Below are 26,714 nucleotides of genomic sequence, written 5' to 3' on the forward strand. Positions count from 1 at the left end.
GCTTGGTGCATCCTGGGAAACCATAAGTGCATTCAGTTGACTGCACCTTAAGCATAGGTTTAGACACACAAAGATTGAACTTTAAAGATTTAAACATTTAGATATGAAATATATATATATATATATATATATATATATAGGACTAGGTGTAACTAAGGAAAGAAATTGAAAATGATTGTTCTCTTGTGCTTTGATAATTGCAGTCAGACGTCAGCGCAATTATTTTTGGCGAATTAAAAACTTGCTTATGTGCGCAATTATTCTCATGTTATTTTTTCTCTCAAATAAGCGGACAAATCCTTGCGTCAGCTGAGAGGGTGAAGAGCACTGGACCTTAAAACCAAACTGAATTAACCCTATACAGCCTACTTGTGCTTCACTGTAACGTCTCAAATCTGATCACTGGGAGCTTTTGAGGGACGTTTGTTCCAGGATTGCTTTTACTGTTCCTCGGTGAAGGAATGATCTTTACAAGCCTCCAAAACATCTCATATTTTTTGGAGGAATGTTTATTTGTTCATCTCTCAATCAGCATTGAATTGCATCACAGTATATGTTTGGATCATTTCTGCATTATATGTTCAGATCTCATTGGTTTACATTACAAATGGCAGAATTGAATCTCTTTTTGTCTATATACACTAAAGTTTTTGAACAGTAAGATTGTTTTTAATGTTTTTTAAGTCTCTTTTGCTCATCAAGCCTGCATTTATTTGGACTGAAGAGCAGCAAAAGCAGTAAAATTATGAAATATTTTTACTATTTCAAATAACTGCTTTGCATTTGCATATATTATAAAATGTAATTTATTCCTGTGATCAAAGCTGAATTTTCAGCATCATTACTGCAGTCTTCAGTGTCACACAATCCTTCAGAAATCATTCTAATATTCTGATTTGCTGCTTAAAAAAACATTTATTATTATATTTAAAAAAACAGCTGAGTAGAATTTTTTCAGATTTCTTTGATGAATAGAAAGTTCAGAAGGACAGCATTTATCTGAAATGTCTTTTGATCAATTTAAAGCATCCTTGCAAAATAAAAGTATTAATTTCTATCATTTCTATCATTTCAAAAATATATATACTGACTCCAAGTTTGAACGCTATAGTGTATAATGGTACAAACGCTTTTTATTTTAGATAAATGCTGATCTTTAGATCCTTCTATTCAGGAAATAATCCAGAAAAAATGTACTCAACCGTTTCAAATAATGATAATAATAATAATATTAACAATCTGATTTCTGTAGGCTGCTGAAGACCGCAGAAATAAACTACATTTCAAAATATATTCAAATACAAAGCAGTTATTTTAAATAATAAAAATATTTCACAATTTTGCTGTTTTTGATGTACTTTGGATCAAATAAATGCAGGCTTGGTGAGCAGACAGACTTCTTTAAAAACAAACTTTTGACCGGTAATGTAAATATCAGCATTCGCACCAAACTGCATATTTTCTCTCAGTTTGGGACTAAATTAAATGACTGACTGTCAGAAAATGTTCTAATATTTGTGTATTGTGTACATGAAAATGCACTTAAAGGGATAGTTCACCCAAAAATGAAAATGTGATGTTTATCTGCTTACCCCCAGGGCATCCAAGATGTAGGTGACTTTGTTTCTTCAGCAGAACACAAACCAAGATTTTTAACAAAAACCGGTGCAGTCTGTCAGTCAAATAATGGCAGTGGGTGGGCACCAAACCTTTAAAAGTAAACAAAAACACGCTCAGACAAAACCAAATTACACCCTGCGGCTCGTGACGATACATTGATGTCCTAAAACACGAAACGATTGGTTTTTGCGAAAAAACTGAACAGTATTTATATTAATTTTTACTTTTGATACACAGCCACGTCCATCTGTCCTGAGCACGAGTTTAGCATCCGGCTTGTTACATGTGAACGCGCTCTGGTGTAGAATACGCCGGAAGCGATCTATCGCATGTAAACGACACTCATTGCGGCTATTCAAAATGGTAATTACTTGAGCTTATCCTGATTGTTCAAACCGATTTAAAGCTATAAGATTACGTTTGCTTGCGCAAACTCATCTGGGACTTTTCACCAATTTCCCCTTACGGCGTTTGCGTATCCTACGCCAGAGTGCGTTCACATGTAACGAGCCAGATGATGAGCTCTTGCTCAGGACAGATGGACGTGGCTGTGTATCAAAGGTAAAAATTTGAATTTGTATATGCATGTTTTTGTTTACTTTTAAAGGTTTGGTGCCAATCCACTTCCATTATTTGGCTGACAGAATGCACCGGTTTTTGTTAAAAATCTTCGTTTGTGTTCTACTGAGGAAACCTACAGTCTTGGATGCCCTGGGGGTAAGCAGATAAACATCAAATTTTCATTTTTGGGTGAACTATCCCTTTAATACTAGTTCTTGGTTCATTCTCACGATAGCAGGAGGAGATTTGACTAACATGTGACTGTGATTTCATCAGTTCATGCATTATAAAGCTGACCGCAAACCTCTGGATCTGTACATGCAAGCCAAAAGCTTTGAGATGGAGCTTCAAGACTGGATCGAATCATCAATGCGAGCGTTTTTCTGCTTGACTGGCATTACGGGTTTGCTCTCTGCCCAAATCTAAATCTCAACCGAGACCCAATGATGTCCTCTTCATTAACCTGGCCGTGTCCAACCTGATCACAAACTGCTTGGTGGATCTTCCAGACACACTGGCGCAGTTTGTGAACAACTGGTTCCTGGGTAGAAACTACTGCGGCGTGCTTCAGTTTTCATCCGATCTCTCAGAAACCAGCAGCATCTTCTCCACCATGTTCATCAGCATGTATTGGCAGCAGACGCTGGTGGGTTCAGTCAGACGTGGAGGAGCTCCGGTGCAGATGGATAATTTGTGGTTGGTCGTCATATTGCTCGCTGGGAGCTGGATCGTGGCGCTGATGTTCAGCATCCCACACGACGGGAACGGAACTTTAGAAGTTTGCGAGGAACATTTTCCAACACCTGCTGAGAAAAAGACATTTGATGCATTGTACCTGATTCTGGCGAGCGTCGTTCCACTTGTTGGGATCACTTACGCCAGCGTGCAGATGGTCTTGGTGCTCCTCCAAAGTCAAAGACGGATCACGGATCACTCCAAAGGAAGAAATCCAGCAGGTACAGTAGAAAACACAGACAAAAAAAACACAACAGAAGATGCCGGTCAAATTCAATCCGTCCTCGAGCAACCAAATTCGCAAATGTAAACAAAGCTTGAGTTGTGAGCAATTAGTTGTTTGTACACAACAGATACCTCTTGTTTTTTTTTGTATAATATATAAGAATATATATATATATATATATATATATATATATATATATATATATATATATATGTATACATAACTGGTGTATAATTTTTTCCACCACCAAAGCAAAAGCAGAAGTGATTGTCCCTCCAGTGCTTTGGTAATTGCTGGCAGCGATCACTGTCATTATGTTCGTTAGGCCACTTAACAAATTATAAATCTGCACATGAATGCAATTCTACTCTTGTTATTTAAACAAAACAAAGGACTGCATATTATAGTCAATGTATTTAAGTCATATATATATATATATATAAAATATTTTTGTTTTTGTCTTTCTGAGCAAAAAAAAATAAAATTCATATATTTTTCCCTAATTTATAGAAGACACTCACTAAAATGTCATTCAGTGTAACAATCTTTTCAAACATATTTACAACAAAAATTAATTTTAGAAGACATTAAAAGATGAATTTCTTAATTTACTTATTTAAATAAAATTTAGTATGCTCCCTCTTTCTTTTATATATTTTAATATGCACAAGTCAGAATAAGCATGTTGTTTGATTTTTGCATAAATGTTTTGTTACACTGAATGACAATGTAACATTATTTCAACCAAATTTTGACATTTTATTCTCCAAAAACCTTAAAAGTAGACACTTACATTAAATGTGATTTCTATGAACATAAAATAATTTATGTAAAATTCTTTTGATGTGGACATCTTAACATCTTTGACCCATATATTGATTATATTAATGTTCATTTTGTATTTTTGTTTTCTGTTTTAAAGATGTTTTCTTTGGATTGTTTGACTACTCAAATGAGAACAGAGGAAAAACTTCACTTAATTTGTATTTCCTGTTAGCTATTTCACATCTATAAACTAAAATTTACAGGCTCTAAACATTTTTTTTTAATTCAAAGTTACTCGAGAGAAGTATATGGAAACTATCCATATTAATCCTAAAGCTGTCAAAACTGCATCTCTATGTTCATCCTTTGTGTCCTCAAGGTCTAAAGTTATTACAAAAAAACATGGTTTTGCTTCACTAACCATAATAAAACCATGGATAATTTATGTGTTTAGTTTCTTTCTTTTTTTGTTTTTATAACTGTACTGCCTGATTTGATGTATTGCACTGTTTAATTGTTTAATAAATAAAGCAAGAAAAAAAGAAAGAAAATGATGTGGATTCGCGATACACATTCCGAAGTTCTGATCTAAATTAAATGATTCATGATCTCTGCAAATGATTTGCAAAACCGTCCCTAGTTCTGATCTAAATCAAATGATTAGCAATCCACGTTCCAAAGCTCCGATATGATCTAAATCAAATGAATCGTCATTCGCGCCCCAAAGATCCGATCTAAATGATTCACGAATCACGCCTCAAAGTCCCGATCTGAATCAAATGATTCGCGAACCGTGTACAATGTTCCGAAATGTATCAAATGACTCGATAACTGAATCAAATAATTCGCGATTTACACAGAATGTCCTGAAATGAATCAAATGATTCGCGAACTGAATCAAATGATTCGCGAATTGCACAGAATGTCCCAAAATGAATCAAATGATTCGCGAACTGAATCAAATGATTCGCGAACCGCGTACATGTCCCGAATTGAATCAAATGATTCGCGAATCGCACAGAATGTCCTGAAATGAATCAAATGATTCGCGAACTGAATCAAATGATTCGCGAACCGCGTACATGTCCCGAATTGAATCAAATGACTCGCGAACTAAATCAAATGATTCGCGAATTGCACAGAATGTCCCGAAATGAATCAAATGACTCGCTAACTGAATCAAATGATTCACGAATTGCACAGAAATGTCCCGAAATGAATCAAATGATTCGCGAACTGGATCAAATGATTCGCGAACTGCGTACAATGTCCCGAAATGAATGAAATGACTCGCAAACTGAATCAAACGATTCACGAATTGCACTGAATGTCCCGAAATGATTCAAATGATTCGCGAATGGAATCAAATGACTCGCGAACTGAATCAAATGATTCGCGAATTGCACAGAATGTCCTGGAATGAATCAAATGAATCGCGAACTGAATCAAATGATTCGTGAACTACAATGTCCCGAAATGATTCAAATGACTCGCGAACTAAATCAAATGATTCGCGAATTGCACAGAATGTCCCCAAATGATTCAATTGATTCGCGAATTGCACAGAATGTCCCGAAATGATTCAAATGATTCGCGAATTAAATCAAATGACTCGCGAACTGAATCAAATGATTCGCGAACCACTTACAATGTCCCGAAATGAATCAAATGACTCGCGAACTGAATCAAATGATTCGCGAATTGCACAGAATGTCCCGAAATGAATCAAATGATTTGCGAATTGCACATAATGTCCTGAAATGAATCAAATGATTCGCTAATTGCACAGAATGTCCCGAAATGATTCGCGAATTGAAGCGAATCAAATAATTTGCGAATTGCACAGAATGTCCTAAAATGAATCAAATCATTCGCGAACTGGATCAAATGATTTGCGAACTGTGTACAATGTCCCGAAATGAATGAAATGACTCGCGAACTGAATCAAATGATTCGCGAATTGCACAGAATGTCCCGAAATGAATCAAATGACTCGCGAACTGAATCAAATGATTCGCGAATTGCACAGAATGTCCCGAAATGAATCAAATGACATGCGAAATGAATCATTCCCGAATTGCACAGAATGTCCTGAAATGATTCAAATGATTCACGTATTGAATCAAATGACTCGCGAACTGAATCAAATGATTCGCGAATTGCACAGAATGTTCCGAAATTAGTCAAATGACTCCCGAACTGAATCAAATGATTCGCGAATTGCACAGAATGCCCTGAAATGATTCAAATGATTTGCGAATTGAACCAATGAGTCGCGAACTGAATCAAATGATTCGCGAATTGCACAGTATGTTCCGAAATTATTCAAATGATTCGCGTATTGAATCAAATGATTCGCGAACCGCGTACAATGTCCCAAAATGAATCAAATGACTTGTGAACTGAATCAAATGATTCGCGAATAGCACAGAATGCCCCGAAATGAATCAAATGATTTGCGAACTAAATCAAATGATTTGCAAATTGCACAGAATATCCCGAAACGTATCAAATGATTCGCGAACTGAATCGAATGATTCGCGAACTGCACAGAATGTCCGGAAATGAATCAAAAGTTTCGCAAACTGAATCAAATGATTCGCGAACTGCGCACAATGTCCCAAAATGATCAAATGATTGACAATCAACGTTCCGAAGCTCTGATGTGATCTAAATCAAATGAATCGTGATTTGCGCCCCGAAGTTCCGATCTAAATGACTCGCGCCTCCAAATCCCGATCTGAATCAAATGATTCATGATTTGCGCCCGAAGTTCCGATCTCATAGCCTGGCTAACGCCAGACCACGTTATGACTTCGTCATGATTCGTGGTCTGGGAACCACATGTTCATTTTCTCGTATTTGAGGCGTGGTTTACGAATGTCCAGAGCCGTTTATTGGGCGATACGAATGTCTATCGTATGCGCCTGTGCGTAGTTCATAGCCAATCGTTTCAATTATACCGGATGACGTAGGTAGAGCGAACGGCAAAAGTTGCTCTTTTTTCAAAATAAACTTGCGTTCTAAACTACTACGAACACTACACCGTGTCTACACCGGACGCGACAGTTGCTGCGCCGCAACAGCTAAAGTCTGTCTACACTGGACGCGACAAGGCGACCGTTGCAAATCATTTAAACTTTTGTGTGAGCACGTCATAAATAGAACGCGGCAGCAGATTACTGTCGGGATTTGCCATGTCTCGCCGCATCCAGTGTAGACAGCATAATAGGTTCTAATGTCATTTGTCGCGTCGGGTCACGCCGCTCGCGTCCGGTGTAGACACGAAAGATAACTTCGCGGCTGCTGCCATGCTGGATCCATAGTAACAAACTGCTTCGGTGAGTCGCATAGAAGGCGTCATCGTCTTGCTGCTCCCTCCCCGTTCTGTGATTGGTTCCCTATCTTAGGTGAAAATTAGGTCCATGGTTTCCAGACTAGACTAGAAGCGTGAATAAAATCGCGCTGCGCAAGGCAGGATGGGGAAACCCAGGCTACCGATCTCTATGAAATGATTTGCGAACTCGCTGGCAATCCCTAATCTGAATAATGCTTCACGATCCACGTTCCAAAGCGCCGATGTGATTTAAATCAAATGAATCGTGATTCACAACTCGAAGATCCGATCTAAATGATTGACACCTCAATTCCCGATCTGAATCAAACAAAGTTCAAATGTAAAAAAATTAAATGATTTGCGAACCTGCTGCCAATCCCTGGTCTGAATCAAATTATTTATGATTTGTGCCCCAAATTTCCGATATCAATGAAATGATTTGCGAACCCATTGCAAAGTCCAGATCTGATTTAAATGATTTGCGATTTGCTCCCCTAAGTTCTGATCTCAGTAAAATGATTCGCGAACCTGCTGTTAATCCCTGATCTGAATAATGATTCATGATCCACGTTCTGAAGCTCTGATGTGATCTAAATCAAATGAATCGTGATTCGCGCCCCGAAGATCCGATCTAAATGATTCGCGATACACGATCTGATAGAATCGCTTTCAAAACAGTGAATCATTTTGCGACTCAATGGTTTAAACCAGTCGGATTTTCGAAAAGCTCAGTTTCACCCATCACTATGTGCTTTGTAAATCATTACAAGTGATGTTGAAATTCAAATGGCTCTTTTGAACTGGATTTTGCTGGCGAATTGCTTGAAATGTAAGATTGAAGTCATTTTCAGCTTGCTTTGAACATTCCGTTTTACTACCTTTTATGTTTTTGAAAGCTCAGTTTCCTAGCTCATCTACTTCTCAGGTAATATCAATGGTATTTCAGACAACAGTGGTGACAAAGTTACATATATTTAGTTTGATCAAAATCATTGATAGGAGCTCACCTGAAGCAGACGTTTCTTTTCCCGCCAGGAACATGGAGAAACCAAAGAACGCAAGCTGAGGTAAAATTGAAAAGATTGTTTCCCTCCAGATATGCACTTTTCAAAAATGATTCTCATATACATTTTTACAATATGACATTTAAATCACAGTAGTCTGAACATAGCCTTTGTAAAAATATAAAGCAAAACATATGAAATATGAATTATAATTCACAAGTTATAAACTTGATTTAAAATCATATATTTGTCAGTTTAATACATAAATCTTTTTTTTTTTTAAACAGTTACTTTTTTTTAAACATGTTAAAACAATTACTCAGAAAATGACACAAATGTAATTTAAAACAAAACTTTCTTTTATTATCTTCAGACCATTTGCAATACATATTACACCAAACTAGAGGGTGGTTGGAAAAGTTTCAGACTTTCATAAAATGTCTTTTTCATAAGATTCCCTTGCTGAACCCTGGCGACTAGTACAAAACGCATCAAGCATGGTGTTTCCTTTCATCCCGTTCATCCACAACCACATCCCAGTCAAGAAACGTAAAAAACAGCATCCATGAGGATGTTTCCAATTATAGATTGTGTTTCAACAGTAGAAAATATCCAGAATAAGTGCCTCCTTACATTACAAACACAGACTGTACAGACACCAATGATTAATTAGAACTGAATAATCAATGAAAACACGTATGGCACACCTTCATATCTTGCTGATGACCACAAAAACGTCTGCAAACCAAAGTAGTACACATCTGAAGTGTTTATTTCGGCCGTCTGTTGGGCTGGATGAGTGAACATTATTTATTTTCAGTAAATATAAAGACTGAAGTCTTGGCGTCAGGCTGCTGTAGTATCAGGACGTCCATCAAAATGATAGCATTAACAAAATGGCCTTCATAGTCATCAATGAAGCTTCTCCAGTTTGGCCTGAAGGCATTTGAAGTTGCGTATAATGTCCTGCAGGGCTGCGTTTGGACTCAAGGACTGCAGCTCCACCAGATAACCGCAGATGTTATCCAGACAAGCGTTTGTAAACCTCCGTCTGCAATTAACAGTAAAGTGAGTGATGGAGAAAATGTGAAATATAAAGTATAAGATGTAGACATGACGGTTACCTGTCATAGGTGGGCACACGGCTGGGATCGTTCACATATCCTGACAGCAGCACATGAATGCACTCCACCAGATGAAGCGGTTTCTTCAGGCGCTGCCAACATGGGTCCTGAAAAACAGCAAAGAAATGAACTACTGTAGCATGCACAGATAAATATAGATTTTTAAAAAGGGTCTGAGAATCGAGTTATTGTTGATCAACAACTAACTAGAATCAAGTCTTGTTTACACAACCCTAATACTGTTTACACTTAAGAAACGTAGGACACCATGTGAAGTTACACTGAAAACACTTGTTCAGCTTTTAGGTACAGCAATAATAACAAAAAATTAAATAAAACTACTAAATATTTGTAAAAAAAAAATCAATTCTGAAATAAAATAATAGTAATAATTATAATAATAAAAAACTACCATGAAGCAATCTCAACAAAATAAATAATCAATTGAATATTATTTTTTTTAATATTTATTCATTTAATTTGTTGATATTTTTTGTTGTTTTAATTAATTACTTCATAATTAATTAAAACAAGAAATATCAACAAATTAATAAACAATTACATGAATATTATTTATTAATGAAATGTATAAAATGTTGTATTTATTTATTAATAAATAACAAAATAAGAAATAATATACACACCGGTATAAATATAATAATTATGAATTAATTAAAAAAACAATATATAAATAAATAAATACATAAAACTACCATTTAGCAAACCTTAAGATGATTATGCATAAATAAATAAATGCTGAAATACATCAATAAATAATATACAAGTAAATACATTTTTTGGCTAATATTAAGAGATCGTAAACAACAAAAAAGTAATAAATCAATTCTGAAATAAAATAATAAAAAAACGAAGTCCCATGAAGCAGATCCCTAACAGGGTTATGATTGATTAAAAAAAGAAATCAACAAAATAAGTAAACACACACACACACACACACACACACACACACACACACACACACACACGTCAAAACAACGAAAATAACAATAAATGAATAAATCTGAAATCAAAACAAGCATAACAATATCATAAAAAACTAAATATAAAACAAAACTAATGTTTAGCAATCCTTAAAAGGATTATAGATTACCAAATAAATATGAATAAGAAATTACAAGTAAATAAATATGTAACTGCAATTATGCAATCCTTAGGAGAATAATGGATTAATAATTAATAAAAAACAATGAAAAGCAAACCAAAAAAAAAAAACGCTATAAATATTAGTATTACAAAATAAATGTGACTACCATTAAGCAATCCTTAAAAGGGATGTAGATTAATAAATAAGATTAAAATTTACATTTAGAAAAATAAATGTGTAAATAACATTAAAAAATATATTATCTTTAAGTAATCTTTAAAAGGATTATGGGATAATAAGATGCAGAAAGTGAAATTTGACAATCAGCCTGTGGGCTTTGAGTGTCAAATAAAAGCTCCTAATCTAAACACAGCAGTAGTTTGTCGTACCCGTGTCTTGAAGAGTTGGTCATAAACCTCCAGCAGCCGTGGAAGCTGAACTCCAATCTCCTGCATGGTGAAGGTGACGAAACCCACGTCCCAGTTCAACCGGCACACTTCCTGCTCCAGAAACTTCACCAGGAAATCTGAACAGCACATAAAAGCCATGAGATCAGATGACCATTTACATTAAGCAGACACTTTTATCCAAAGCAACACTTAGACAAACTGAAGTTGGCTTGAGAAAGCCGGACCAGAGAGTTTAAGTTTAAAAAGTTTTAAGTTTGACGGTTTTCAGTCTGAAATAGTTACATTTGAAGTAGTTTTAAAAGCGTACAGTTTGATAGATATACAGGTATGTGCCAAAAACTTAGAATATCGAGGGAAAGTCCATTTATTTAAATAATTTGTTTCAAAAAGTGAAACTTGTGTGTTATATTAGTTCACTACACACAAAGTCAAATATTTCAAGCCTTTATTTGTTTCAATCTTAATGATTATGGATTAAAGACAGTATTTCACAAAATTAGAATATTTCATGTGACCAATAAAAGGATCTTAAACACATGTTGGCCTTCTGAAAAGTGTGTTAATGTACTGTATTATGTCCTCAGTACTTTGTTGGGCCTCCTTTTGCACTAATTCCAGCATCAAGGCGGCGATCAGCCTTTGACACAGTTGAGGTGTTATGGTAGCCCAAGTTGCTTTGATATTGGCCTTCAGCTCATCTGCATTTCGGGGTCTCTGTTCCCTCATCTTCCTTTTGACAATACCCAATGGATGGGTTTAAATCAGGCCAGTTTGCCGGCCAATCAAGTACAGTTATTCCATGCTATTAAACCAGGCACTGGTAGTTTTGGCTTTGTGGGCAGGTGCCAAATCCTGCTGGAAAATAAAATCCTCATCTCCAAAAAAGCTTGAATATGCATCAAGCCACTCCTGAACCAAAAACAGCGTCAGAAGCGTCTGTGCTGGGCTAAGGAGAAAAAGTACTGGTCTGTTGCCCAGTGGTCCCAAGTACCGTTTTCAGATAAAAGCAAATTTTGCATTTCATTTGGAAATCAAGGTCCCAGAGTCTGGAGGAAGACCGGAGAGGCACAGAAGTCAAGCTGCTTAAAGTCCAGTGTGAAGTTTTCACAGTCAAGTCAAGTCAAGTCAAATTTATTTATAGAGCACAAGTTTAACACAACCGTAGTTGATCCAAAGTGCTTTACAACAAAGATAAACAGCAAAAGATAAAACACATAAGAACAATTAAAATGTAAATTCATAATAACACAACAATTTTAACACAAATTAATTAATTATTCATGATACATCACCCAAATGCCAGTGAGTAAAAATATGTCTTTAAGCTCGATTTAAAAACATCCAACGATGTAGAAGCTCTGATGTGCAATGGTAAACTGTTCCAGAGTTTTGGGGCAACTACTGAAAAAGCCCGATCACCCTTTGTTTTACAACGTGAACGGGGAACGGATAATAGTAACTGATCATTAGATCTTAAAGACCTAGAAGCTGCATAGGGTGTGATTAGTTTGCAGATATATTCTGGGGCAGAATTATGCAATGCCTTATATGCAAAAAGAAGAATCTTAAAATCAACTCTAAATTTTATAGGGAGCCAGTGCAATGAGGCAAGGACAGGGGTGATGATCCCTTTTCTTAGTTCCTGTTAAGAATCTGGCTGCCGCATTTTGAACCATCTGTAACCGAGAGAGTGTAGATTGAGGTAGGCCAACGTACAGAGAGTTACAGTAATCCAGACGAGAAGAAATTAACGCATGAATTACAATTTCAAGGTCTTTACTGGATAAAAAGTGTTTCACCTTAGCCAATGATCTAAGATGAAAAAAACTACTCTTTACTCACTCAAAGTGGAGAAGAGGATCGAAATGGACTCCAAGATTCTTCGCGCAGTCGTGTAGGTTGTTACTTAGAGAACCTAACTGTGTTATGATAGAGTTATTTGTAACAGCAGGGCCCAGTAGCAACACCTCGGTTTTATTTTCATCAAATTTCAAAGAGTTTTTTGCCATCCAGGTCTTGACTTCACTAAGACATGACAAAAGATGATCCAAAGAAAAGTCATTTCCTGGTTTGAGTGGAAAATATAATTGGAGGTCATCAGCGTAGAAATGGTAATTAATATTATGTTTCCGGAGAATTGAGCCCAAAGGAAGCATATAAATGGAGAACAAAAGGGGCCCAAGAATGGATCCCTGTGGAACACCACGCTGGATAGGTGCAACGGGAGAAGTCAAAGATCCAATATTTACAGAGAAAGTTCTCCCCTTTAGGTATGAGGCAAACCACTCTAAAGCTAAACCCTGCACCCGACAGCACACTCAAGTCGATTCAGAAGAATATTATGATCAACCATATCAAATGCAGCACTTAAATCCAGAAGTATTAGGATAGCAGAAGATCCAGAGTCATTGAACAGCAGAATGTCATTTGTGACCTTCAGCAATGCTGACTCGGTACTATGCAGTGCTCTAAAACCAGGCTGAAACGGATCTAAAATATTATGTGTGTCCAGATATGAAGTACACTGTGATAGTACAACTTTTTCCAAAACCTTTGAGACGAAGGAAAGTTTAGAAATAGGACGATAGTTATGTACTGCGGGGTCGAGATGAGGGCCTTTCAATAAGGGTTGAATGATAGCATGTTTAAAACTTTCAGGAAATGCCCCATTTATTAAAGAGCTGTTTACAATAGCTAAAAGAGTGGGACTGATTGTTTCTAAAACCTCTCTAAACAAACAACCTGGCAATATGTCAGATTGACAAGATGTGAGTTTCATCTGAGAGATTATTTTGAGTAATTGACATGAAGACAGTCAGTGATGGTTTGGGGAGCATGTCATCTGCTGCTGTGGCTCCATTGTCTTTTATCAAGTCCACAGTCAACGCAGCTGTCTACCAGGACATTTTTAAAGCACTTCATGCTTCCTGCTGCCGACAAGCTTTTGAGATGATGATTTTATTTTCCAGCAGGATTTGGCACCTGCCCACAAAGCCAAAACTACCAGTACCTGGTTTAATAGCATGGAATAACTGTACTTGATTGGCCGGCAAACTGTCCTGACTTAAACCCCATTGAAAATCCATTGGGTATTGTCAAAAGGAAGATGAGGGAACAGAGACCCCGAAATGCAGACGAGCTGAAGCCCAATATCAAAGCAACTTGGGCTCCATAACACCTCAACTGTGTCAAAGGCTGATCGCCTCCATGCCACGCCGCCTTGGTGCTGGAATTGGTGCAAAAGGAAGCCCAAAGTACTGAGAACATAATACAGTACATTAACACACTTTTCAGAAGGCCAACATGTGTTTATTGGTCACATGAAATATTCTAATTTTGTGAAATACTGTCTTTAATCCATAATCATCAAAATTGAAACAAATAAAGGTTTGAAATATTTCACTTTGTGTGTAGTTTCACTATTTGAAACAAATTATTGTAATGAATTGACTTTCCCTCGATATTCTATTTTTTGGCACATACCTGTAGTTTAATATTTTAATGTTAAAGGTGCCATAGAATGAAAAACATTCGGTATTTACCGTGCTATCATTGAATAATAACAGTTCAGCACATGGACATGACATACCATGAGTCTCAAACACCACCATTTTCTCCTCCTTATATAATTCTAGTGTTTGCAAAAGACCACTGAAAAATAGGTCAATTCCAATATAACAGACTATTACATAATAAAATGAGAATAAAATGTCGCGGATTCAAAACGGCAGATTCATCAAACCGCGGCTAATATTAAAAGCGTCTAGAGCTCCGTAAATAAATATATATTTTTATCAATGTGCGAGCAATAGACATGAGCAGCTCTGTGAAACAGCCAATCAGAGCAGAGCTCATTAATATTCACGAACATTCCAAATAAGGCAATAACAGAGCATTTCATTCCAGGGACAAATCCTAGGGTTGTAAATGGATCTGTGAAACCTTTCCTATGCCATATACCTCCTATGTAGATATCAGAGAACAATTTAAAATATTGTATAGATACATTCTATGGCACCTTTAATTAATATTAGCATGAGTAGCATGATTCTAGCAGGATCAAACCAGGAGAGCAATCACCAGATGAGCCACATAGACACAATCTCACAGTTAAAGAGAGTGAAAGCAGTACCTAATGGAAAGTATCGTGGCGTTCCCGCGTATAACTTTCCCAGCGACACGAGCTTGAGACTCAGAGCTCTCATGCGGTCCGGCGGGCTCATGGCCACACTGTCGCTCACCTCTGAAATACAAGAGCAACCGTCAGACACACCGATCCACAATAAAAAGAGGTAGACGTCAGCGAGAGGCTTTACCCTTGTCAATGATCTCCTGCCACAGCGTGTGCACCAGGATGGGGTCCGCATGTCCCGCGCAGTGGATGATGGCCAGCTTACACTCCGACAGCCGGAAATGATCCGCAAACTCGCCGTACAGCTGCGGAGATCAAAACCACGGTTATGAAACAGCAGATCTGAAAGTGTGTTTACAGCATGCTACTGAAGCATCTTCGTTTACCTTGGTAATGTCCATGAGCTCAGAGTCCAGTTGTGTCATGGCTCCCTGCACTGAGGGATGCTGGGAATACTGTCTGCGGAGGGTTTCCTGGATCTGAACCTGAATCCGCACCACCTGGAGGATCACAGCAGCGTTACAACGCAAACTAATGAACGGCTTACGTTTAAGTCTCTTTATGTGATTCTGTCATTTTTATTATTTTTGGAAATGTCTTCTTAGCTTTATTTGTACATTTTTTTATAATTTCAACTGAAATTTAAGTTTAGTTGGAATTAAGCAATTGGTAATCAAAGCAACAAAAAGGCAGCATTAAAATAAGTTACAAAAGTAATAAAAAATATTACTGATCTTGATTTCATTTATTTTTTTTATTTTTATTTTTTTATTAGTTAGTTATTATATCCTTTATTTAACCAGGAGAAGCCCATTGAGATTAAAAATCTCTTTTGCAAGGGAGACCTGGCCAAGATAGGCAGCTAAGTTACATCACAAACAGTACATACATACAAAGACAAAATAAAAACAAATAAAGAAAGAAACAGTTTGAAGGCCAATTGTTACAATGAAATCTCAGTTAAAAACATGTGAGTGAGTCCAACTCGAAACATCTCATTTTTGACTTAAAAACACTCAAAGGAATCAATTTACTAAGTTTTAAGTTGTTCTGCAGCAAATTCCATGTGAAGGGTGCAGAATAAACAAAGGCCCTTTTACCCAGCTCAGTTCTGACATGTGGGACAGAAAGCAAGACAACAGCCTGAGAACGGAGAGAATAATGACCGGTAATTTTTTTCATAAGAAGTGAACATAAATAGGATGGAAGCACACCAAGAATAGCCTTATATATAAAGGTGTACCAATGACAGAGCCTCCGTGTGGCCAGAGCAGACCATCCCACACGAGAGTACAGCTCACAGTGGTGGCTGCAAGCTTTACAGTTGGTGATAAATCTCAACGAGGCATGATAGGCTGCGTCGATCATATGAAGGCATTGAGCAGATGAATGCATATATAAAATATCACCATAGTCCAGCACAGATAAAAAAGTGGATGCCACCAGCCGTTTTTTAACGTTAAAAGAAAAGCACAGCTTATTTCGAAAATAAAAACCCAATTTTTGCCTCAACTTTCTCACTAGGCTGTGAACATGAGGCTTAAAAGACAGGCAGTCATCAATAACAATACCAAGATACTTATAAGTTGTAACAATCTGTATTTCCCATCCATCAAGAGTAACCACTGAGGGAACATTCAGTGGTCTATTCCGAGGGTCCGTGAAAAGCATAAGTTTGGTTTTATCTGCATTGAGCACAAGTTTCAACTGTAGCAGAGTGTTTTGGACCACAGTGAAAGCATTCTGTAAATGTTCAATGGCTTGCTTAAGAGAAGGTGCACAGCAGTAAATAACTGTGTCATCTGCATAAAAATGAAAGTTTGCATCAGATACATGCCGATCAAGGTTATTTATATAAATAGTAAATAAAAGAGGGCCTAACACAGAGCCTTGTGGCACCCCTTTAAAGATTGGTAAAATACTAGAGTGAACACCATCATGCTTAATACACTGGGTTCTGTCACTAAGATAGTTTGAGAACCAAGAGACAGTTTTCTCTGAGAACCCCGAATTAAGAAGCCTAACCTTTAAAACATCATGATCAACCGTATCAAAAGCTTTTGACAAATCAATAAAAAGTGATGCACAGTGCTGCTTCTTATCACGAGCAACAGAGATGTCATTTATCACCTTCATTGCAGCTGTGATGGTACTATGTTTTTTTCTAAAACCTGACTGAACTGGGGATAAAATGTCCTGTACATGCAGGAAGTCTTTCATCTGATTACTCACCAGGGACTCAAGAGTTTTGGCCAAAACAGACAGATTAGAAATGGGCCTGTAATTATTTAAATTTGACGGGTCACCCCCTTTCAATAATGGACAAACAAATGCAGATTTCCATACTTTGGGAATGGTGTTGCTCTCTAAAGTGAGATTAAAAAGGTACGTTAGAGGCTTTGCTACACAATCAGCAGCTATTTTTAAAAAATAGGGCTCTATAAGATCAGGTCCTGGAGGTTTTTCAGGAGCCAGCTCTTTTAGGGCTTTATGAACGTCAGCCACTAAGAATGGAGTGAAATTGAAGACACTTGTAGAGACTGGTACATCTCTACAAGGTGTCACAGTAGTAGGACCAGCAATGTCACACAAAGAACCAGACTGAATAAAATGCTCATTAAAATGATTCAATATCTCCAGCTTGTCATGAACAACCGCAGACTCTTTCATAATAAAAGAAGGAACATTAATACTATCTTTGTTTAGTGAAAGTGATTTTATAGCCTTCCAAAATTTTCTGGGATCATTTAAGGTGTCTGTAGTGGCTGACAGATAAAAGTCAGATTTTGCTTTCTTAATAAAAGAAGAGCATTTATTTCTTAACTGCCTAAAAACAAGCCAATCTGAAGAAGAGCCCGTTTTTCTTGCTTTGGCCCAAGCTAAATTGCGGTCATGAAGAATGTCTCCAAGCTCAGAGGAAAACCAGGGGTTGTCACGCCCCTTAACTCTGAAGCTCTTAAGTGGGGCGTGTCTATCTATGACTTGCAAAAAACTGTCCCTGAAAAAGATCCAGGCTGACTCCACATCAGGAATCAGCTCTATTCTACTCCAGTCACAATTAAACAAATCATGGCAAAAACCCTGTTCATTAAATTTTTTGAGATTCCTCTTACAGATTACTCGCGGTTTACATTTGGGCATCTTAGTGTTCCTTACAGCAGCAACAACACAGTGGTCACTTAAGTCATTGCAAAAAACACCAACTGCAGAGAATTTGTGCGGGACATTAGTCAAAATTAAATCAATTAAGGTGGATTTCTCATGGCACTTGAGATTTGGACGAGTGGGAGAATTAACTAACTGTGTGAAATTAACAGAATCACAAAATGACTTAAATTCATCTGAACAAGGATTCAGCCAGTCCCAGTTTAGATCACCTGCTAAAATAATTTCAGAGTAGTCCAATCTGGATAAAAGTTGCATTAGAGTCTGCAATGCAGTACTCAGGGCAGAAGGAGGCCTATAACACCCAACCACAGTAACATAAAGGCCCTTGGACAATTCCACCTTCACTGCCAGAAATTCCAGCTGCTTACTGATTGATTCGGAATAAACTAACTTCACATTAAATTTAGATTTGACATAAATAGCAACCCCACCACCCTTCCTTGGCCTGTCAGCACGAAACACGTTATAACCAATCATTCCAATATCAGTATCAGTAATTGATTTTGTCAGCCAGGTTTCAGACAGCACAACAATATCTGCATCTGTTAAATTCACCCAAATTCTAAACAGATCCATTTTGGGTAACAAACTACGAACATTAAGGTGAATTACACTCAAACCAGACATGGATTTCACATCAGATGGCAATGGAATACACTGCAACTCAGGGCCTGGGTTTGGCTGCACATTACCAGATAAAAGCAGCAATAACAATATTAACCATCTCTGTTTGCCATTAGTATATGAGGAATCTGTAGTGGTTTTAGAATGAGAGTCCCAGCAATGCCTGCCATCAAACACAAAATAATCACTTAAAGTCAAAAGATTTTGAAGCTGGAGTATATCTCTAGGTAGAAACCAGGCTAAGTTTAAGTCCTCTGCCAACTCTTTTGGCATTTGAGGGGAATGCACAAAGGCTGAGCGGTTGTATCCAAAGACTATGTCCAAAGAGCCACAGATGTTGTAAGATGTACTCACCCCGTAAAAATCGCTTGATCTTAAATTCTGCAAGAACAATGAACAAAGCAACATTAAGAGAAGAGCCATGTTAGCAGAAGATATTGGCAAAGCCAGGAGAAGCTAGCAGGGCCTCAGGATCCAAGTAGAACCTGGAGATGGTAGGTGGGCTGCTAGGGCCTGAAGAGGCTAGCAGGGCCTCAGGATCCAAGTAGAGCCTGGAGATGGTAGCTGGGCTGCTAGCAGAGCCTGGAGATGGTAGCTGGGCTGCTAAGGCCTGGCTAACAGGGAGCTAGCAGGGCCTCAGGATCCAAGTAGAGCCTGGAGATGGTATCTGGGCTACTAAGGCCTAGAAAAGCTAGCAGGGCCTGAAGATGGTAACTGGGCTGCTAACAGAGCCTGGAGATGGTAGCTGGGCTAGGGCCTGGAGATGGTAGCTGGGCTGTTAGGGCCTGGAGATGGTAGCTGAGCCTGGAGATGTTAGCTGGGCTGCTAGCAGAGCCTGGAGATGGTAGCTGGGCTGCTAACAGAGCCTGGAGATGGTAGCTGGGCTGCTAGGGCCTGGAGATGGTAGCTGGGCCTGGCGATGTTAGCTGGGCTGCTAGCAGAGCCTGGAGATGGTAGCTGGGCTGTTACGGCCTGGAGATGTTAGCTGGGCTGCTAGCAGAGCCTGGAGATGGTAGCTGGGCTGCTAGGGCCTGGAGATGGTAGCTGGGCCTGGAGATATTAGCTGGGCTGCTAGCAGAGCCTGGAGATGGTAGCTGGGCTGCTACGGCCTGGAGATGTTAGCTGGGCTGCTAGCAGAGCCTGTAGATGGTAGCTGGGCTGCTAAGGCCTGGAGGACTAGCAGGGCCTGAGGATTCTTGCTGGCTGTTAGCACCTGGTTAAGCTAAGTGGATTGCTGATATAGACATCTAGCCTTAGATTTAATCATTTTTCTGTAGCAAAGTAGTCCATAATCCATTGAAATTTATTTCATTTAAAAACCAAAGAGCTCAGTCATAATATCCACTAAAAATTTACTCCAAATATGAGCACAGAAGCAAACAAATGAGTATAGACAAAGGGACAAACACACATCAGACCATACATGCCGCCATCTTGGATTCATTACACACTCATCCAGTCGATCAAGATGCCATAAAACATGATTCTGACCATGTAATTAAAATTAAGAAGGGAAAAGAAAACATTAAAATAAGTCACAAAAAGCAGATGGAGTTACGCTTCTTTAAATGTCAAAATAATTGTTAATAAACCAAAAAAAATAAAATAAATGCACGCAAAAAAATAGCTCTGCGATTTTATTTTTATATTTCTCTTAATTTAAAAAAAATATATTTTTACTATTTCAACTGAAATAACATTTCAAATTTATTTTATCAAATATTTATCCGTTTTTCTTTTTAAAAGAAAGCTTTATTTTTATTTCAGTTTTAGTAATACTTGAATTGAAATTTCAGGTTAGTTGCAATAACGAAACTTAGCAATTAAAGTTTAATAAGTCACAAATAATTTACAGTCACAGCCAATATAACATGTCTAACTTATATTTAAGCGTTTAAAATTAGTTTTTCCATTTTAAATATCTATTTTCTATTTGACTAAATTTAAAAATATCATTTATTCCTTTGATTTCAAAGCTGAATTTTTTAGCATCATTACTCTAGTCACATGACCCTTCAGAAATCATTCTAATAATCTGACTTGCCGCTCAAATCAGCTTTATAACAGCTGAGTAGAATTTAATCAGGTTTCTGTGATGAATCGAAAGTTCAGAAGAACAGCATTTATCTGAAACAGAAATCCTTTGTAACATTATAAATGTCTTTACCATTACTTTTGATCAATTTAAAGCATCCTTGCTAAATAAAAGTATTCATTTCTATCATTTATTTGCCAACATTGTTTTATACCGACTCCAAGCGTTTGAATGGTAGCGTATAATGTTGTAATATATGAAAATATTGATGATGATGATTATAATAAATGTTTCTTAAACAGCAAATCAGCACGTTAGAATGATTTCTGAAGGATCATGTGACACTGAAGACTGAGTAATGATGCTGAAAATTCTGCTTTGATCACAGGAATAAATTACATTTTAAAACATATTCAAACAGAAAGCATGTATTTTAAATAGTAAAAATATTTTACAATTTTACTGTTTTGCTGTACTACAGATCAAATAAATGCAGGCTTGGTGAGAAGAAAAGACGTCTTTGAAAAACAAAAAATCTCATTCAGTAAATAAAGGCCATCATTAGCTTTTTTTGTCTCAGTACCTCCATCTTCTCCTCCAGTTCATGCAGAAACTCTCCGTCGGCTCCTAGTGAAGACACGCAGGATGAGCTCTTGGCGGAGAGGATGGCCCTAGAGATGTACTCCAAACGCTGCTTCAGAGAGATCTCCGTGCTACAGGCACACAAAACCAACAAACCCTTCCTTTTCATTTCACAGCACCAGACTAAGGCACACTGAACTAATAAGGCTTCATATAAATGTACACAAACAGGAATTTAAAGGGGTCCAAAAATTATGCTTTTTCACTTTTTGAATTTTAGCCAGTGTGTGGTGTATGTTAAGGCATAAAAAAAAACATCTACAAAGTTACAAATCTCAAAGTCCATTCCAAAGGGAGATATTTAGTAAAGGTTGACCGATGTTTTGGCGATTAATCGGCACCTATAGTTGATTGGCGGAACTATCGGTAAAAATCAATGGCGATAGTTTTTCCGGGTTGCGTCTGTTGCTGAAACAGCTTAGAACACACACACACACAGAGAGAGAGAGAGAGAGAGAGAGAGAGAGAGAGAGAGAGAGAGAGAGAGAGAGAGAGAGAGAGAGAGAGAGAGAGAGAGAGAGAGAGAGAGAGAGAGAGAGAGAGAGAGAGAGAGAGAGAGAGAGAGAGAGAGAGAGAGAGAGAGAGAGAGAGAGAGAGAGACGTTTTTCCTGAACACGGAAGTCCGACTCTTAACTGAAAGAATGCTTTGCATTTCCGGTCTGCATTGTTTCTAGTCAAATTAGGGTATATTCCGAGCTAATAAACTAATGTTAAACTTATTAAAATGTTTTTAAAAAGCACATGGCTCCATAGCGCCATCACTTGGCAATGTTGCAATATCCGTCATTTGTCAGCGCCTCACTTTAATGAGTGTAGATGACACGAAGCAGCGGACGTTAGCTACATTAAAAACAGATGGACGCTATTTGAATGGGTTCCTATGGAAACGGGAACAGAAAAGCATTCAATCTGACCTTAGAATTCGTAATGGCGGCGCTCATCGTTTACTCAGGAAAAAGGTCTATATATAATAAGTCAATATTGCCTATACAGACAGCGTGAACTTGTAAAACTGTGGTGTTAAATGCGATGCTGTTGAAAATTTGGGTGCACCAAACTTTTGTGCTAGTGCACCTAAGAAAAAAAAGTTAGTCTAGAGCCCTGATCAGTCCAAAACAAGTCGATCCATAATAAAAAGTGCCTCACAAGGCTCGGGAGGGGTCAGTAAAAGGCTACTTTTTGCGATCCTACGTGTTTTTGTAAGAAAAATATCCATATTTAAAACGTAAGAATCACTTTAATCCAGCTTGCTGCTTTGGGAAGGGGCGTGGCAGGACTGAAACACCGTCTAAGCTATTGGCCAATCACAACGCAGTGTGACTGCTAACCAATCATAAAACATTTTTTTTTATGGAAGGCGGACCTTCATCAAACCCAGAACTAACTGAGCCCTTTGTGCTAGCCTGGGTATTAATGTATTAATTGTAATAATGTAAACTATCAGAAAAATAATACGTTTTTCGAACCACCAAGCATGAAAGCATGTGCTAATGTACCCCCAAAACAAAATAAAGATCTAAATGAATAGTAATGAGAAGATCAGATGGGCGTGGCTATCCAGCACCATACCTGTGCATGTCTGCGAGCCGCGCCAGAACGTGAGACGCTTTGCCAAAGCTTCTGTTCTTCTCGTAGTATCGCCACAGAAGGTCCATGTTACGCACTTTACTCTGGTCCTGTTTGATCATGTGCATCAGATGATCCTCCAGGTACGGCGAGTTCACCTGAAGCAGAGGACAAAACGTCCTAAACACACAAAGCACAGAGATTTAAAGATATGTCGAGTAACTATGTATGCGATCATTCGTACCTCCAGGAGTTTGTCGGTGAGATCGGCCTGAATGAGCCAGTTGAAGAGAGCGATGTGGAAGAGCTCGTCTTGAGATCTCTGAGCGAGACCCAGCATCTGCTCAAACTGAGGGACCAACCAGATAGGATTATTGGAAATGAACCAGTGTTGCTACTGTTAACTTAAACTAACACTAAACTTTTGTTAAGTGGCATTAAAATATAAACGGAAGAGAAATGCAAACATTAGAAATCATGGCAACTACCCGGAAATTAAATTAGATTTGAAAAAAAAAATAAAAAAATAAATAAATAAATAAATAATAACACACACATACATATACATATAAAATATTTATAATAATAATAAATATATTAAGAAAAAAAAATAAAAACAAAATAAACAAAAACATCAAGAACAAATTAAATTTCAAATATTTAATTAAAATAAAACTAAAATGACTAAAATTGAAAAAAAAAGCTAATCATCTATTATAAGAAAAATATAACAGAAATAGAAATAACAGAAAATATTTATAAAATTAATAATGTAACTAAAAAAACCTAAAATGACTAAAATTAAAAAAGCTTAATATTTATTATAATAAAAATATAATATAAAAACAATAAATAAGAGAAAAATGTGAATATTAAAAATGTTGCTTTGCCAACTAATTAAATTAAAAATTAAATAAAAACAAAGTTAAAAAGCTGTTAAAATAGCTATACTAAATAGATATAAAAAAACTAAAAGCTTACAAATCTGCTAAAAATAGCTTTAATAAATATACTAAGAAACAAAAAATAAAAATAAATTAAATACACAAACAAAAAAAACTAACAACTAAATTTAATTACTAAAATTAAACTAAACTAAAATGACAAACTGAAGAAATATTACAATAGAAATAATATTAAAAAAATGAAAATATAAATATAAGAGAAAAAGCAAACATTAGAAAAGTTGATTTGGAAACTAATCAAAAATAAAATAAAAATAAAGTTAAAAATCTGCTAAAAATACCTATAATAAATATACTAAGACACAAAAAATAAAAATAAAAAATAAACTAACAAATTAAAATAAAATACGAAACCCCACCCCAAAAAAAAATGTAAATGAAGAACTAATTAAATTAATAAAAAGTATTAAATAAAACAAATGACAAACTGAAAAAAAGCTAAAAATATTTAATATGAAGCAAACATAATATAAAAAAATATATATAATTATAAGAGAAAAAACTGAAGAATTAGAAATGTTGCTTTGGCAACTAAAAAAATAAAAGTTTAAAAGCTGCCAAGATAGCTACACTAAATATACTAAAAAACAATATACTTAAAACTTCTAAAGATAGCTACAATAAATAAAAAGAAATACACAAACAAAAAAATAAATTAAGAATTTAGATTTATATAATAAGATTTTTTTTTTACAAAAATAATAAAAATAAAAATAAGATAATACAAAAGAACAAACGTAAACATTAGAAAAGTTGCTTTGGCAACTAATCAAAATTATTATTAATACATTAAATTTCAATTACTAAAATTTACAAAAAAGGAAAAATGATAGAAATATATAAAAGGAACAATAAAAATAAAAATATTACAATAAAAAAACAAACATAACACTGCATCTACCAGGTTTAAACGGAAGTACACAAAGAAATGTTCTAGGTGGCGTGTGACTCACATGGGCGGCAGCGTCCTCATTGCTCAACATGTTGGGGTCAGAGGTCATGACAGGCGGTCCGGGTTGTTTGGGGACGCTGGGAGACTGAGGGGCCGCTTTACTCTGGTTCACCAGCTCCTGCATGGTGTCCGAGATGCATTTATAACAGGAGAGTCTGGACAAAAACAATGTTTACAGCCAGATTAGAACCTATGACTCCCACGTGAGCACCTCAGGATGCTACAGTGCCTTGCAAAAGTATTCATACCCCTTTCACATTTTGTTTTGTTGCACCAATATGTTAAACTGCTTTAAATTGCTTTTTTCCCCACATCAATCTGCATCTCATTCACCATAATGACAAAGCACAAAACTGGTTCGTAACAACTTCAGCTCAGGAGCATTAATATTGCTTCTAGATGTTACTACACTTGGAGTGGAGTTAAACTGTGGCACATTCATTTGAATGAGTCTGATTTAGAAAGGCACACACCTCTCAGAAAAGGTCTAACAGCTGAAAATGCATATCAGAGCAAAAACCAAGATAACTGCCTGTAGAGCTCAGTCACAGACTTGCGTTAAGACAATGATCTAGGGAAGAGTTCAGAAACAAATCTGCTGCATTGAAGGTTGACCGAAGCATTATCTATAATGGAAGACGACTGGAACAACTAGGACTCTAGAAAATGTCTGGCAGTCCCCATCCAAGCTGACAGAGATGGAGAGGTGAAAAGGTGAGACAAAGAATGGCAGATAATTGCCAAATGCAGATGTGCAAAGATGGTCACATCAGACCCAAAAAGACTTGAGGCTGTAAAGGTGCTTCAACTATGTACTGAGTTAAGGGTATGAATACTTATGCAATGTACTTATTTCAGTGTTTTATTTTTAATACATTTGCAAATCTGTTTTTGCTTTGTCATTATTATGGTGTATGGAGTGTAAATTGATGTGGGGAAAAACTCATTTAAAACAGTTTAACATAATGCTGCAACAAAACAAAATGTGAAAAAAAAAAGAGGTATGAAAGGGGTGTGAATACTTTTGCAAGGCACTGTATAGAATGAGTCTAAGTGTATACCGACCGCTCCTGGAAGGCCTGCTGGCCGCTGGCGTCCTCCTCCGGCTCTCCGTTCCTGTAGAAGTGCAGCCCCAGTTTCTGAGGGTCTTTTTTATCAGCGGCTGTGAGACAAAGCTCCACCACGCCCTCATAGAAACGCACTGGACACGGACACAACGTCATCAGTTTGATATATAACGATGAAAGCAGGTGAATGGTTCAGTTTCTATGCGTTTTAAGCTGTCTTTGCACTCACCTTGCCGGTACTGCGTGCAGACGAGCGGCAGGTCCGTATGGTGGCTGATCTGCTGATAGAGGCGCAGGGAATCTTTCAGCGTTCGCTCCTTCTCCAGCTTGTTCTGGATTTGTCTGGAGCCCTGCAGAAGCTCATTGGCCTGTTAGGAAGAAAATGAAATAAGATGACATCCGTATTCTCATTATTAAGCATAGTTTTGGTAAAAACTAAAATAAAAACAATTAAATTAATAGTAAAACAAATAAAACAAATAAAAACAGCTACACTAATTAAATACAAAACTAAATACTAAGAGCTTCTCTTTCTCTATATATAAACTCAAACTCAATAACTAAAAACCTAAATAAACTAAAACAATAAACAACTTTATGCAATTAAAACTACAACAACTAAATTAAAAACCAAACAAACTAATTAATTAAAAAAACCAAATAAAATAAATAATAA

General features: G+C 36.8%; 1 protein-coding gene and 1 pseudogene across 1 annotated transcript in view; one reads left to right on the top strand and one right to left on the bottom strand.

Annotated features, from left to right (window-relative positions):
* The first annotated feature begins 2,520 nt into the window (after positions 1-2,520).
* On the top strand, positions 2,521-4,292 carry LOC141299829 (rhodopsin-like; annotated as a pseudogene).
* Positions 4,293-8,586: 4,294 nt separating this feature from the next.
* Positions 8,587-26,714, bottom strand: part of nup155 (nucleoporin 155) — a 48,884-nt gene continuing 30,756 nt past the window's right edge. The window contains exons 3-14 of the mRNA XM_073830193.1: positions 26,268-26,406; positions 26,037-26,172; positions 24,973-25,126; positions 23,299-23,403; positions 23,058-23,212; positions 21,430-21,559; positions 15,406-15,519; positions 15,204-15,324; positions 15,020-15,130; positions 10,867-11,003; positions 9,373-9,479; positions 8,587-9,299 (exon numbers count right to left, since the gene is read on the bottom strand). Of these exons, the coding sequence (XP_073686294.1) occupies positions 9,161-9,299; positions 9,373-9,479; positions 10,867-11,003; positions 15,020-15,130; positions 15,204-15,324; positions 15,406-15,519; positions 21,430-21,559; positions 23,058-23,212; positions 23,299-23,403; positions 24,973-25,126; positions 26,037-26,172; positions 26,268-26,406 (1,548 nt within the window). The 3' untranslated portion in view covers positions 8,587-9,160. The remainder of the gene's footprint in view (positions 9,300-9,372; positions 9,480-10,866; positions 11,004-15,019; positions 15,131-15,203; positions 15,325-15,405; positions 15,520-21,429; positions 21,560-23,057; positions 23,213-23,298; positions 23,404-24,972; positions 25,127-26,036; positions 26,173-26,267; positions 26,407-26,714) is intronic.

Source organism: Garra rufa, chromosome 23, assembly GCF_049309525.1.
Source record: "Garra rufa chromosome 23, GarRuf1.0, whole genome shotgun sequence".
In the NCBI taxonomy this organism is placed as follows: Eukaryota; Metazoa; Chordata; class Actinopteri; order Cypriniformes; family Cyprinidae; genus Garra; species Garra rufa.